Genomic DNA, 15126 nt, shown 5'->3' on the forward strand with positions numbered 1-15126 from the left:
GCGGCGCCGGTGGAACGGCAAGGAGGAGAAGAAGAGGACGAAGGAGACGGAGAAGAAGACGAAGAAAAAGAGCAGGAAACGAAAACGGGCGAAGCGTGTGAATTCGCGGTCCGTGCGTGATAAAAAAAGGATAGAGGAAAAAGGAGGAAGAGGAAAGGGCGACGGGCGGCAAGGATCAGGGATAAGGATCGGCGAATGGTGCAGCCATGAAGTCGAACATCTGATCGCGATCGATTCGTGAGGAGAGCCGATCGTGACTGAGATCGTGACCTTGAGCAAGATGGTCGGGGGAGCGGTGTTGCTACCGTTGCTAGTCCTCTTCGGTGCCTTCGACGCTCCCGGCATCGAGAGAACTCGTGTCAAACATCTGGCGGAGGCTGGTAACACCTGTAACGCCTGTAGGATGCACGAGGAGATCAGAGCGCTCAGCCTCGAAGCCATCAAGGAGCAGATTTTGAACAAGCTCGGGTTGAAACAAGCCCCGAACATGACCGGCAGAGCCCGGCCGCGGATCCCACCGCTCTCGAAGCTGATGGACATGTACGGGATGCAAGCCGATCAACCACAACCCGTTGAGCCCGGCATCACTCACCACGAGGAGATCGACGAATACGCTGCCAAAACGGAGAGCGTCTTCGCCTTGGCGCAACCTCGTAAGTCTCAAATCCTTTCTCGATCTCTTCGTCCCCGTCGACGACGATCCGCGATTCTGAGGACTGTGTTGTGTAAGAAGCCCGCGTTCTTTCCGTTTCCGTGCATGTACGCATTCGGGGTCGCGTTATGACCAACGAAGACAACGGCGACGGTTACGGCGACGGCGATCGGCCGCGTGCATCCGTATTTTTCCTCGGGAACGTTCGCTGAATTGACCTCTCAGACCCGGCATTATTACACGCGATCGCACGCGCGGCAATTCGCAACATTGTAGGTTTAAATTGAAATGCTCCCGTCAGTAAACGGTTTGCTCCGCGTTGAAACGAGTCGAAACGAAAATTATATAACGCGACTCCGTCGCCTATTAAGCGGTAGTCGGCGAATAAAACTGCCAACGAGATTAGCTTTTTTCCGTGTACGCGTACACGGGAGAATCAGTTGACGCGGGGATAAGGTGTCGTAGTCGCATTTATTCGCGTCGCACACGATTCCCATCGCGTATTCTAAATTCGCTCGATCGAACCCTTTCGTCGGGCAGAAAAATATTTCAGGCTTCTTCCCTCGTTCCGCCTCGGCCGCGGGTTCTCGAGTCAGCAGCGCCGCATCGATCTGAAATTCGATCTTGTCTCTCGGCTTCGGGGGTCGGTCACGAGGCGATAATAAGCCTTATCGAACTTTTTTCACCGTGTAGTTCGCGGAGCCCGATCAATTTATGCACCGGGGGAACGTTTCACAGGGTTAGGCCAACAACCGTGATCGCTCGCGATTAATCCAGTTACGAGCCTTGCAATTTCGTACGACAGGCTCCCTACTCCCTTTTCCTCCGTCCCGACTTTGTTGTATAAAACGCGCGCGCGCGTTTAGGTACACGGACAGCACACGGACGGGAACGCGTCGTCGTGTTCGAATCTTTCGTAGCAAAGTCGATCTTAATGGTCTCGACGTGAATCGCGTAATAATCACGTTCGAACCTGTGTTTAAGCTCGTTCAGCTTCGCGTCTCACCGCTGGTCGGTTCCCATCACCGAAAGGCGAAAGGAATCGAAGTCTGATCGAGAGCCGCGCGAGCCCGATAATTTCTGAACGATCTTCACGAATTTAAAGGCAGGTCGCTCGGTTGGTCGACAGGGTTCGTTGACGATTTTCCCGCGCGGCCAAGTCTTTCTTCTGATCACGGGTACTCGCGGAAACTTTCGAGCGACCGGCCCCGCGTCATCGCCGTAATTGCAGGGTCCGGCGTCGATCGAACGGCCTCCGCCGTCATCGAACGAACCAATTTTTGTCTATACAACCGTAAAAGTGAGTCCGGTCGTTCGTCGACCGGTTCTTCCGCAGCGGCGCATCGTAAAAAATCGTCCGATCACGGAAGACCGATCCATTTCGATTTAATTGGAACAACGACGCCGCTGAGAGCGATAAGTTTACGCGCAGATCCGAATCTACGAGATGTTGGTAATTTATTACGTGCAAGATAATTACATGCTAATTGCGTCCGAGTTTCGAAAGTGACGTCGGCTGCTCCCGTTATCGGCAAGATTAGCGCGCCCGAAACCACTTTGACGAGAACTAACTCGGCCGATTACTAAATAGTACGGTGTACAATTATGTTCGTAAGCTATGGTCCCGATCTCCACGGTACCAAAACCGTCGTCACGGCTTTGAAATTCGGTCCCGTCGAGAGGATCGTCGGAGGGACGGCGATTTTGGACGAATGCGTGGAGCGTGCTGATGGATCGCAGCGGTCAGCGAAGGTACTTTTTCCTCTCTCCTCTCCGTGCTTCAGGGGCGAAGGTAGCGAAAAAGAATTCACCGCTGAGAGAAACGGTATCGCGCCGATGCCGAACCAGTATCAAATTCGTAGAGGGTTATCGCCTCGGGCGACCTACACGTATTGCTCTCTTTGACGGCCGAAAGTTGCCGCAGGAGACCGCACAATCTCCGCTATTCGCTTTTGCCAATTCTTCATCTTCCTCTCTACGCTCTCTCTCCCTCCCTCTCAGCTCGTTCTCCCTCCGGCGAGTCTCGTCGTTCCTCTCTTCTCGTTTCGCTCTTTCTTTTTGCTTCCCCCGTGCACGTTCGGCGTTCCTCTAAATTTATCATTTTTCATACACGTACTATACACGACGCAGTATCAGTGGATTCGCAATATTTTCATTCCCTGTTTTCGTTCGCATTCGCGTTTCTGTCTCTCATCGCGCGGGCGGCAATCTCATCACTTCTCGAATTCCTGTCTTTCTGTCGACGACGACGACGACCACGACGAGAGATCGATCGATCTTCGCCGATCGATGGCCGGTCGGCGTTCGTTCAGGCAGCCTCGCTGCATCACATCCATTGGAGTCGTTCGCACGGTTCGAAATTGTACATGCTAATGGGCGTCTCATGAGCGAAGGAATCGTTTAAAAGCGCGACGACAGAAGCAGAGGAGGTCCTGCGCGTGACAAAGGATAAAGCGGCCGGAAATCTACAAGCTGCCGTCTGTATTCATTTATCGTCGACGATCCGTCGGTGCTCTCTTTCATCCTTCGTACCGTTCTCCATCGCCGGAAGCACCGGTACCGACGCTGACCGACGACGACGGCCGACGGCCAGTCCGAGAACGGCCAGAGAAGAGCGCGAGAGACTCGTGAAAGGAGAGCACAGTGGTCCAGTGGTCGATACGAAACAGAGACGTTGTCAGCGCGAATTCCAAGTAGAGAAGAACCGGCCTCGATCCGGTACGAAGGTCACGGTCGACGCACAGCCTAGGTCAGGCCCATCGGTCATCGTCGGTGGTGGTGACTGGCCGCTGTCAGAGCCTGTCGGGGTCTTCGCCGTCGCCAGCTCCGATCGAAACGAATGAATCTGAAACGTCGGCGACGCGTGTATCGAACGCGCGTATGTAAACCGTCGAACAACGACGGTGCGAGGTAGTAAGACTGCGGTCAGCATACTCGCAGACAGGCGCCGCGCTCCGTTCCATCAGTGATTCTCAATTCTCGATTCCTCAACGATTCGTTCAATCAGCGACATTGTCTCGGAGTCGGTCTGGACGTCGTTTTCAGTGTCACGACTCTGCCTCGTTCCGTTCCGCCGATCGGAAAGCAAACGCCATCGATCAAGGAGATCGAACGGAACGAGGAAGGCAATCCGCGAGTTCGGAGACGATCAAACGTTCGACGATCGAACGATCTGGTTCGATCGTTTCACGGATCTCGTCACGATATCCGATTGATCGGCCTCCGCTCGGTGGCGCCGATCTAGAAAACCAGTTTCTCGTGTTCCTGACTCTCAGCTCGGAGATATTAACAGTAGACGTAAGCGCAACGTAGCGACTCGAACGCGTTTAAGGACCACTACGGTTACATAATGATTCGATGGTTGTCATCGTCGACTGGATGCGTACGACTGGAATATTAATAGAAGAACACGCGACGTCGTATCGCGTTACCTGACGCGAGCAGATTCTCGTTTCATCAGATTTCATCCAGCACCGGGGGTTACATTTTTCATCCGCTGTCGAGTCTTCTCTACGCGCTTTCCTCCCCCGTTTCTGACGCGAGGGACACGAACGCACGCGATCCTCGGTAGGGAAGCTGAGCGTGGCCGCAGGCCCTTTGCGTCGCGCGAAAAAAACCAGAGAGAGAGAGAGAAAGAGAGAGAGAGAGAGAGAGAGAGAGATGTGAGAAAGGGAGGAGAGAAACGAGCGACGGACGGCCGAGGGGAGGGCAAGGGAGGTACGCGTGACCCAAATGCGAATTTTATCGAGTTACGCCGTGTTATACTGTCCAAGTGCAGTCGCGATTGCAGGGCGGCTTCGTCACGCGACGCGAACCACTCGAGGGCGGCAGTTTTTACGTCCGGTTCTGCCGTCGCGAGCAGCCCCCCGGATCTCTCTCCGTGCCCCCGATCCCTCTCGTCGAGCGCCCCGCGACGCGGAAACCACTTGGAACTAGTACCGGAAACACGAGCGATAAGATACGCTCGTAGATACCGTCGGCCGTCGGTCAGATTTTCCTCGTGCGCGCGCGGTTGAACGATATTTTTGATCACCGATCGATTCGCGCGATAACATTTCACCGGTCGCGGCTAACGAACAGGCTCTCTCTCGGTCTCGAACGTTCGCGCGAAGCGAATCCGAGTCGCGTGAACGCGAGAACCGGTGCGTGTAGGAATCGCGTAACCCGTCGCCCCTGTGCTCGTCACTTTCTGCCAATATTTTTCTTCCTTCTTTTCTTGCCATTTTCGCTTAGTTGCGAGAAGTACGCGAATGGACGTTAACCTCAGGACAGGTGTCTCGAACGCCGCGAGTTCTCGACGATGTCGCGGGTGGGAACGATCGTCGTCGTCGTCGTTGTCACGTCAATTTCGAGGTTCAACGGCCCGCATCGCGTCGCAGAGTCCACCGTGACGAGTACGCGAGACAGAGAACGCTCGCGAATGGACGGAAGCCAGTGGAGAGAAAGGACGATTTCGGTTCTTGTCTGGTGGTACCCCGGTCGAAGAAGATCACGTTGTTCGTTACTGGGTATAGACGATATGTCGCGCGATATTTTTATACTCTTGCCATCGCGTCGGTGACACTGAAGCTGAGAGAAGGCCCGAACGGGCATCTCAGGATTCGTCGCACGCTTCGTCGCGCGATCAGCAGCGCCCGATGTGTTTCGATATTCGACTCGAGACACGGCGAATTCGGAATATTCGGCAGATCTTCCGACGGACAGTGAGCAGTACTCGGAACGTAGGTGTACGCGCGAGACGGGACGTGCAGGGGTTCGCGTCTCGTATCAATTGTTCCTTCGTTTATTTATAGGCAGGGCCACGACACCGTGGTATCACCGTTCTTGTTTTCCATCGTTTCCACTCGTCCCGCTTTCCCGTCTGTTCGACCGCGTGCACGTGCCATTGTCCCCTCGGCTGGCGCGCGGACTCGTCGCGAATTTTCACGCGGAATCCGTGACCCGCCGATACCTGTCGCCCATGCGTGAACGCATCGTTCACGCTCGGCGAGACGCTGCACGCGTCGCAGACGAGGACCGTGAAAAGATCGAAACGGGAGAACCGATCGTTCTCATCGACGAGACTCCGTCTACGCTCGATGTTCGTCCGTTAGAACTCTCCGTTCGATGAAAAACTGTTTGCCAGGGGTAGCACGGAGCATGGTCTTGCAATGCGACTGACCTCCGTCCGCGAACAACTATATTTATCTCTCGCGCCGAAGCACGATGCGTACTCGATGTTTTAACCTTATTGTCTCTCTCTTCTATGCTCCGGCTCGGGTTTTTTCTTCTTTTCTCCTTCGCATCCAGCCTCTTTCTTCCTCTGTCGCGCTCGCTCTACGCATTTATTTGTGTCTGCCCGCGAACAGATGTAAAATTCGCGTACCCCGCGTTGCCACGTGTTTCGGGCTGGTCGTCACCACGCGTCGGCCGGGTGGAATTTTAACGAAAAACTCGCGTCCATTCGAGATATCGCGCGCGAATTCTTTCTTATCACGTTCCAAACCGATGACGACGCCCGTCATCGGCTCGTTTTTGTTTGTTCGAATTCGCGACTCGGTGGTTTCCCTCTCCCGGCGACGCGCGCAGTTGAACGCGCTTTTGACGATTTTCGTGCTAGACGGGCGGTAGCCGCGTCTGGACAAAAATAAAATTGCCATCTTTCTGTCTCGCCGCCGCCGTTGCCGTCGTCGTCGTCGCCGCCGCCGTTGCTCTTTCTATCCACGCCTTTCGACGCGAGAGAGCATGACTCATTCCTGCGTCCGACCCGCAAACACAAAGAAGGACGACTCCTAAATTAACGAAAATGAAAGAGAGAAAAAAAAGCCGGCCGAGACGTACGACGCTGAAGCGAACGCCTCGAAACGAAAACTCATCTGCTCCTGCGTTCGTCTGTTCGACGTCGCATCATCGCTCGTTCAAACGGTCAACGTCGCGGGGGAGGAAATGGAAGGGTGGCCGCAATGAACGCGAAGGAAGAACGACGTACCGTCAATTAGCCTCGGTGGAAATCGATTTGAGGACGGTGATTCGAAGCGGTAATTGCCAGTTGGAGGATCGCGTGACGGACAACGTCCCGAGCGAGAGACGTTCTCGACAAATAATTATCTCTGCGCGCGTCGCCGGAAATACGACGTATGACGTGTGACGGTCGAGGACGATAACGAAGCCGACACCGGAATCCGCAGAAACGGTCGCAAATAACGCGTCCTCCGCTAATTAATTAAGGAACCTCGGCTGGAAACCGCGCGACCACCCCCTTTCCTGTCATTCACGCGACGTGGACTCCGGCGTATCTGACTCCAAAAGCGATCTGCGTGTAATCTCTCGAGACAAAAAGAAACGCGCGACACCGTGGTCCGATGGTCCGAGAGACCCGGTACGATCGTGTACGCGTGTATATAGCGCGAGTTGGTAGGAAGTACGAACTAACGTCGAAACGAACACTTCGATCGAAAGAAATTTCCTATCTTTCTCTCTCTCTCTGTCTTTCGTTCGGCACGTGAGACGGAATGATTATCGAGAAAACGCGTTCGCGCGTCTCATCGGAGGAAAATTCGTTTTTCGAGGGCCTGCGAATGACGGACGGTTCGAAGCGCGGTGGTCTACGTCGACTCGGCGCGTGGGTCACGCAGAGTTACGGTGGGGTCCGATGGAATACGAAGGACGAAGGCGAAGCCGTGGCGGTATATCGACACAGGAACGAGCGGAGATCGTCGATTGATCGATAAAGGAAAAACGTAGTCGGCGTAACGGTATGAATTGAGGCGGCTTTACCCTTCATGGAAGCGGTCTCGGGCGAACGATGTGGCCTGAATAGGGGGTCGAGACCGACGTACTTCGCTACGCGTTCCGTATAAACTCGCTTCACCTTTTTCCGTTCCCCCGTTTCTGTCTGATTCGGAGCCGATCGATCTCTGTCGATTGTCGATCGTCGATCGCGGCGGCGGCGGCGGCGACGACGGAGGTCGGCTCGGAGTTGCTGCTGGTCTCGGTTGTCGCCGAGCCAAATGTCGGACGCGACCGAACCGAACCGTCTCCTCCGAGCGGCAAGAAACTCCGCGCGACCACTTCACCGGTCGTTCTTGATTTATAGCCAATCGCAGGAACCCGGGAACAACGCAGTTAGGTTCGCGCGCGCGTGCATCGTCGCGGGGATTTTCTTCAGCATCGATTCTCGAGATCTCGCGGGATTCTTCCCTCGGCCTGCTTTCTCCTCCTCTCGTCCCGCTCGTTCTCTCTTTCTCTCTTCGCGTCTTTGTCTCGGCTTAACCGTCCCCCTTCTGCGTCTCGGTTTCAGATCAGAGGCTACGGCACTCGAAAGGCAGCCTCGACGTTCTCTATTTTAAATTCTCGGACAAGGTGGTCCAGCATCGCGTGACGAGGGCGGAATTGTCCCTGTGGATATGGGGAAACAATCGAGAGGCCTCGGAGCTGGACGATCCCGGGGATCTGGAGAGCGCGGAAAGCGACGAGGACGACGGCCCGGTGACGATCACCTTGCAGAGGATTCTTCGCGGCGGCACCGAGTCCGGTGGGCCGTCGTTGGGCCCGCCTTTGACCACGAAACACCCTCGGCCCGTCGGTTGCCGAGGGAATTGGGTGACGATCGAGCTACGAAGAATGGTCGCGGAATGGTTCAAACATCCGCGAGACAATCTCGGTGTGGCTCTCAAGATTTCCGGCCCCGGCGGGAGCCACCGTAGGAACTCGAGGTTGGTAGAGACCAATCCCGGAGCCGAATACGCGCCGTACCTGGAGGTACAGACGCAGGAGCTCGACTCCAGGAGGGGGGCGAGGATCAAGAGGAACGTAGGACTCAATTGCGACGAAGCCAGCCAGGAGACGAGGTGTTGTCGGTACAAGCTGACCGTCGACTTCGAGAAGTTCGGCTGGGACTGGATAATCGCGCCCAAGAAGTAAGCGACGACTTACTTTCGGTCTCTTCCATTCGTCTCGGTCTTCCTTCGTCGTCGTCGTTCTCGTCGGTGGCAGATATTTGTAATCGACGCCGATTCGAGGCGACACGACGCGAGCGCGTAATTGTAAAGGCAACGCGATTTTCTGTCTCAGGTACGATGCCAATTACTGTTCGGGCGACTGTCCAATGGCCTTTCTACCGGCATACCCGAACACCCATATCGTCAGCCTCGCGGAGCCGCCGAACAATTCCGGTCCATGCTGCGCCCCGAGGAAGCTCTCCGAGATCACGATGCTCTACTTCGACAACGAGTATCAAATCGTGTTCTCGCGGTTACCAGGCATGGTCGTCGAGAGGTGTGGATGTTCTTAGTCCACCGTGCAGCTCGAGAGGAGCAACGACGGCGAGGAAGACGTCGAGGCCGGATCGACGTTCTTCGTGGATGCTGATCTTCCCTACCCTTCCTGCCTCACTCTTTCCAGGTTCTTCTCTCTCCTGTTTTTTTTTTTTTTTTTTTTTTTAACCGTGTTCTTTTCACCCTTTCGATCGACGAAATCGTCGTTTTCGCCGTCGTTGCATCTTCGGCGGAGTCCTCGTTCGATAGACTGAAAGTGCCTTGTCTGGGGTGGTTCGGTGCCGCGAACACGATCCACGAGATCGATGCTCGTCGACTTTTAGTCTACGCGTCGTAGACGAACGGACGATCGATACGATCGGTGAAGAAAGTGCGTGCGTGCGCGTCGACGTTGCACACCTTGACAGTCGTTTACGGTCCATGGCAAGGCGGATAGTTCCTAGAGTCACGGTATTATTATTAAGGTGTCGATGCGTTTACACCTGATCCAAGAGAACGACCGCGAAAAAATTATTTTTTATACGGGAGCCTATTGCATTTAAATCGCTCCGATCGATGCTTTTTGATAAATCCATTTTTGTCGAGATAGAGAATTTCTACGCAAAACGAAATCATACGATGTTCCCTATGCGCGTCGTCACCCTTCTGGACGAAGAATACTAAAATAAAAAACAGAAAGGAAAAAGAAAACGGGGATGCAAAGATGAAACGATTCGTTTCCGGTAGTCGTCGTTGATCGGTGGAAACGTGTTGGCCGAAAGATCTCTGTGTACAGTGAATTGTTTTGTCTCTCTCTCTCTCTCTCTCTCTCTCTCTCTCTCTCTCTCTCCTCCTTCCCTTCTCTCCCGTCTTTCACATGCGTACACGTACTTTCTCTTTGCACATACGCGTACACACAAAGCATAAATACTTCGTTGTTCGTTTCTCGTCTCCTCCTCTTTCAGCGGATCGTGTGAACGCGTGCACGATGTTGTGTAAATATGTCGTACCTAGGCTACACTTTGTCGCTCTCCCCATTTACTTTCCTCGTTCTCTTCTAAGGACTTGGGAGAACGTGTTGCTTATGTAGACGAATGTGCGTCTTATTTTTAAACGCGATCACCGCGGACCGCGGACTCGCTCGTGCAAAGTGAACAGTTTTCGCGACGTCGATTCAAAAGATGAAATCGAGGCTTCTTCTGTCTCTTCGGGACGCACGCTCACGTGTACGCGTGCAACGCGTATATCGACGCGGATCACGTCTTCTACGAACGCGTCGAATCCGCGGTGTTAACGATCACACGGTTTTCTCTGGTACGTGTATAGACGCGAACTACTACTATACGACACTTGGCCGATATCGCGTTCGGAGACGACGAGAGCCACGACTTTTTTACACGACTTCACGGAGCTCCGAGTCGCGTTTGACGCGCGTCGCGGGTGGCGATTGTACATGTGTATATCACGGCTAAAAATTTACGCGATCCAAGTGTATTTTCAGCCGCGTTCTTCTTGTGATTTTTGGTAAATTATGATAGTATCGTTGTGATATCTAGTTGCTTGGCTCTAAAGGTACAGAGACGACCGGGTGGAGTATCCCAGTATTCTCGAGGTATCTGGGCTCGCTTCTACGTACGCGTCCTGAGAATCTCGGTGCCCATGCCCGTAATCTTCGCGCACGAAATGAAACGGCATTCTACGATCTTTCCTTTTCGAGCGCAACGTAGTCTTAGAAACGTTACGGCCTTCAAATCATTCGTTTCTCTTCTCTTTCGCTTCGATGAAACGGATCCATTGATCAGCCGAATGAAAATGTACAGAGAGGGAAAGGGGAATCGTGATTTCCCGTTTCGTTCGATGCCGGCAATACCGCGCAGCATATTTTGTCGAAGACTCGGAAGATTCTCAATTTGTTTCTCAATTCTGCTGCTGCTACTGCTGCTACTCTCTCTCTCTCTCTCTCTCTCTCTCTCGCCTTTCCTTTGAGAACCGTATCCACTTATTTCCCGCCTATCGTTCATTTTCTTGTCTAATTTTCATTCTTCGTTTGTTTGTCAATGTGTACCTAGCATTAAAAAGTAATGGAATTGTGTACTCTCAGTATCCAGACATGAGCGGCGAATACTGCATACTTATATATATACATATATATATATATAATGTGTACTTCCTAGGTAGAGAGTATTCATAGAATATTTATTCGCTGAAATAAATGGTTTTTCGATGAAAGGGTGTACCGATTTACTCCCACTTTTTTTCGTTCGTCAGATCATTATCTCGTTTGGCTTGGATGTAGAGTAGAGCCTCGTCGATACCTTTCATCAATCGTCCTTAACGCTTATTCATTAAATGCTTTTCTTTTACTTGGTTGTTTAATCGCTGTAACGCTCGCGGACACCGTGATAAACTTTCGGGCCACGAAACGATTATTTATATTTAGTACCCCGACACATTTTTATTTACCAGTCGAGTTCCGGTGGACTTTCCATTATAGATTCGCGCGTAACATAAAAAACTGCTGAGGTGGGCGTCGCACACGGTCTCCTCTGTTCGCGAACGCGCGGAAATCATCTTTCTCTTTTCGAGAACGCGCGGAATGCTCGTTGATATCGATATTTTCGAGGCTTATCTCGGGTCAGAGTTAAACGAGCGAGAAGCATCTCTCGTGTCCGATTTCGATTTTCGTTGCCGCGTTCAACGGTACGCTCGCCGACGCGTTCCTTCGAACGAAAACTGATCGCGGTACAGCGGTTCTAAGCCGAGTTAAAGCTTCCAGAAACGGACGAGAGACATCCACTGTCCTTACTCAAGTACCAAACGAGTCACAAGGACCTTACGTAAGAGTCAGTATTTTCTGTGTAACGATGTCACTTGGCAAAAGCAGAAGTAAATGTAATTTTATGCGCATCGAGACAGAGCGGTGAAATACAACGATACTCCTACTGTAATTCGTCTTGGCATGCGTTCACGTTTCGCAGGGAAAGCGGGAAGGGTAGTCGATTACTACCCGGGGGTTCGGGGCTCGGGGTTCGACCGTGAGTGGTCGTTACGGGCAGCACGGAACGGTGCACGCCGTACAGCAGGCTTCCGACCGTTTCTCGGCACTCAGCTGCGTTCGACCAACAACTATATTGCCCTTTGCTCGCGTCCCGGGCGTCATGTCAATTCATCTACGATGCACAGTTCCATTTTAACGATTCACTGATCGGAGCGCAGAAGCCGGTCTCGCACGGTCACGTTGCCTTCTCGAGGATGCGCCGCGGCGCCTGATCGAGCATCGGGGGACATCCTACGGGAACGCGAACGTGAGAGAAAAAAAGATCAACGTGAAATTAATAAATTAAAATTAAAATTAAATTAAAATCATCTCATTGCCGATTAAAGCGAACGTTAGTTTTAAGAGAAGCAGATATATCGAGAGGTGCAATAAAAAATTGATTTTTAATTTTTATTAGTGCTCTCACTTAAAGATGTATTGGCTATACAGTCAATTCCAAAACTTTATGCACTTTAGAAACGCATTTTTCAAAAAGAGATCAGACGTCGGAAGAATAATGCTAATAATAAATAGTGCTAAAAAGTATAGAAGAATAATACGTGCTAAAAAGTATAGAAGGAAATATCCATTTAAGTATTGACGCTCACGAAATTCACGATTTCTCTTTAATTATAGGAAATGCGTTTTTCTAAAGTACATAAACATTTGGGATTGACTGTATAGCCAATACATCCTTGAGCTGCCAGACTCGAACTGAACTATAGATGGTCCTGTGTGACTCGTGCTCGAGAGATCCATCTCCCTATAGCCGTTATCACTATTTCGTCTATGGCACGGGAATGTGTCTATGCCTGTGAGATTCGTTTTGAAAAGCATGACGAATTCATATCCCTGTGTAAGTTTAGGACACCTTCCACACGCCTGCCAGGAAAATGTATAAAAAGATCGTCATTGATTTTTGCGTACATGTCTATAGCGAAGTTGAAAACGGTTCAATCGGAGCGTGAAAGAACGCGCAGATAAAGGAATTTATTTTCACGCTCCGTGATGTCGATGCAGCCGTATCGCGGTCGCGAGTCCGGTAATTGGTGTTAACGACCAACGTGCCCCGCGATTGACGAAAGTTGCACGTAGAAAATTGATAGCAGGAATAATTGAAGCGCAATTCGTTGCATCGTCCAGTATACGAGATCGACGGTACTCGAACAAATAAGATACGTTTGGGTCAAATGAACGGGGGGAAACCGTGATACGTAGGTAAGATCGTTCGGCATTGGTATTTTCACTTTTTTGAATCGTCCGAACCAGTGGTACGGGATCGTTAGTTCAAAAGCACGTTGTGTCAAGTAGACGACGTACGTACGTACGTGTGCACACGGGCGGACGCGATGAGTCGCGGCCGCTCGACTCTACTTCGGTGAACTACCGTTTCGTCGTCACAGACAGAAACAGGAGAATATTCCTTTGGCGTGGTCGTCGGCCGGCTGGTGCTCGAGTACGCACGGAGACGAGCGTCGTCGCGTGGCTGCTCGAAGATTCGGACGCACGCCACGGGAAAAACGATGCCAGTAGTAATATAATAACGATAATATAATTTCCCGCTGGACGGGGTAGCGGGTCTCTTACCTCATTATCGTCACGATCGAACGATGGGGGTGGGGGGCGGTTGTCCAGCTGCGTTTTACGATTTCGTTTAACGAGTCGACTCTGAGCGAGCGAACACCGCGACCATTACCCGGATTTGCATTTTACGAGTGAATGGTCAGAGGTGAACGGATAGTCGGAGGAAACGAAAACTAGAGAATCGAAAGAGGGAGGTGTATAATTCAGTCCTCGTTTCCCGACTTCCTGCTCCATCTTCCTCACCCTCTGCCGGGACATTCGACTCGTGAAAGCGGAAACCGAAGTCGTAGTGCTCGCAGTTGGAGCACGCGATCGAAGGGTCGCCGTCAGAAGAAGGCCAGGAAACTAAATGCTATCGCATACCTGCGTTCGTAGTGTAACGTACCGTCGTGCGGTGTACCGATACGTAGATACGCCGGGCCGACTTTACGTACGTTTAAACGGTTAGCGGAAGCTCTCGAAGAAAGTGGTACACGACGTCCCACGTGTAATACTCGAGATCCACGAGAGAGGCCCGGGGGCTGGTCTCTCATTCGAGGGTGGAGGACCAAGTGCACGGTGTACCCTCTCTCTGACAGGGGTCGTATAAACTTGGAGATTCCTTCCGCGAAGGGTCGAAGAAACGAGCGCGTCACGAGGGCCGGTCGGTCCCGTGTCGCCCCGAGGAGATGCAACTTCTCTCCTTTCCCGGCTTCGCGAACGTCAAACCGCACGAATTAATTCTTGACTCTCCTGTACAGCGGAATTATTCGAGAAAATGTTGGTCGACGAAAATTCGATCCATGAGAAATTATGTGTGACGCGCGGGGCGATGCTGCTGCTGCTGCTGAACAGAATTCAAAAGACCTTCGGCGTCTGTCGAATCGGTTCGCTTGAATTCCGACTGGATTTGAACGCGATTGCTTTACATAGCAACGGGCGAAGACGATGCACTTGAATCGACTGACGGTGTATATTTCTAGCACTCTGCGTTTAGCTCCGTAACAACAGTGGAACGCTGCCGGTGAAATCCTCGAAACCACGAGTTCCCTCTGCGCCCTCGTTACACCGTACCCATCCTATATCGTATCATTCCAAGTCAATTCGTGCTATTGGCTTGATCAATTGATCGATCGCCGACGACCGTTCGACGACTCGCACGACGTCGTTGCACGTTTCAAAAGGAACATCGGACGAAACGTCGTCGTTGTCGTTATTCTTTCGTTCACCACTCGATTCTAAAGTAACGAAGAATCATTTTCGAACTTGCGTGACACGAAAATCGAGTGTCGAACGAGAGAGTCGCTCCGGCTGACCGACCGACGACGCGAGGATCGAGTCGAAAGAAGTGTCGATGGTATCAAACAGCGAGTATACGCATCCTCGTGGTCCTCGAGGAAAGTAGAGTGACATGGAAAGACAATGGGGACGCTCTTGAGCGGGTACTCGACGAATCGTCACATATCTGCGAAAGATACGGACGTCCCTTTCGAGCGGGCGAGTTCCTCAGCAGCCCTTTAATCTCGATATACGTACACGGATGGAAGAGGGTGGTGGGGACGGGAGAGAGGAGGCGCGATAGCTGGCTACTTTATACTCGGAGGCTAGCTACCTGGCTGAAAGGGGAGGTATTACGGGGT

The 15126-nt window shown here is 52.1% G+C and overlaps 1 protein-coding gene across 1 annotated transcript; it reads left to right on the forward strand.

Annotated features, from left to right (window-relative positions):
* Positions 1 to 6: 6 nt before the first annotated feature.
* On the forward strand, positions 7 to 11115 carry LOC113464680 (growth/differentiation factor 8). The gene is made up of 3 exons (XM_026815744.1): positions 7 to 653; positions 7932 to 8550; positions 8705 to 11115. The coding sequence occupies exons 1-3, from the start codon at positions 281 to 283 to the stop codon at positions 8922 to 8924; spliced, it is 1212 nt and encodes a 403-aa protein (XP_026671545.1). The 5' UTR covers positions 7 to 280; the 3' UTR covers positions 8925 to 11115.
* The last annotated feature ends 4011 nt before the right edge of the window (positions 11116 to 15126 follow it).

This window comes from Ceratina calcarata, unplaced genomic scaffold (genome assembly GCF_001652005.2).
Source record: "Ceratina calcarata isolate Rehan_Ccalc_2016 unplaced genomic scaffold, ASM165200v1 scaffold48.2, whole genome shotgun sequence".
In the NCBI taxonomy this organism is placed as follows: domain Eukaryota; kingdom Metazoa; phylum Arthropoda; class Insecta; order Hymenoptera; family Apidae; genus Ceratina; species Ceratina calcarata.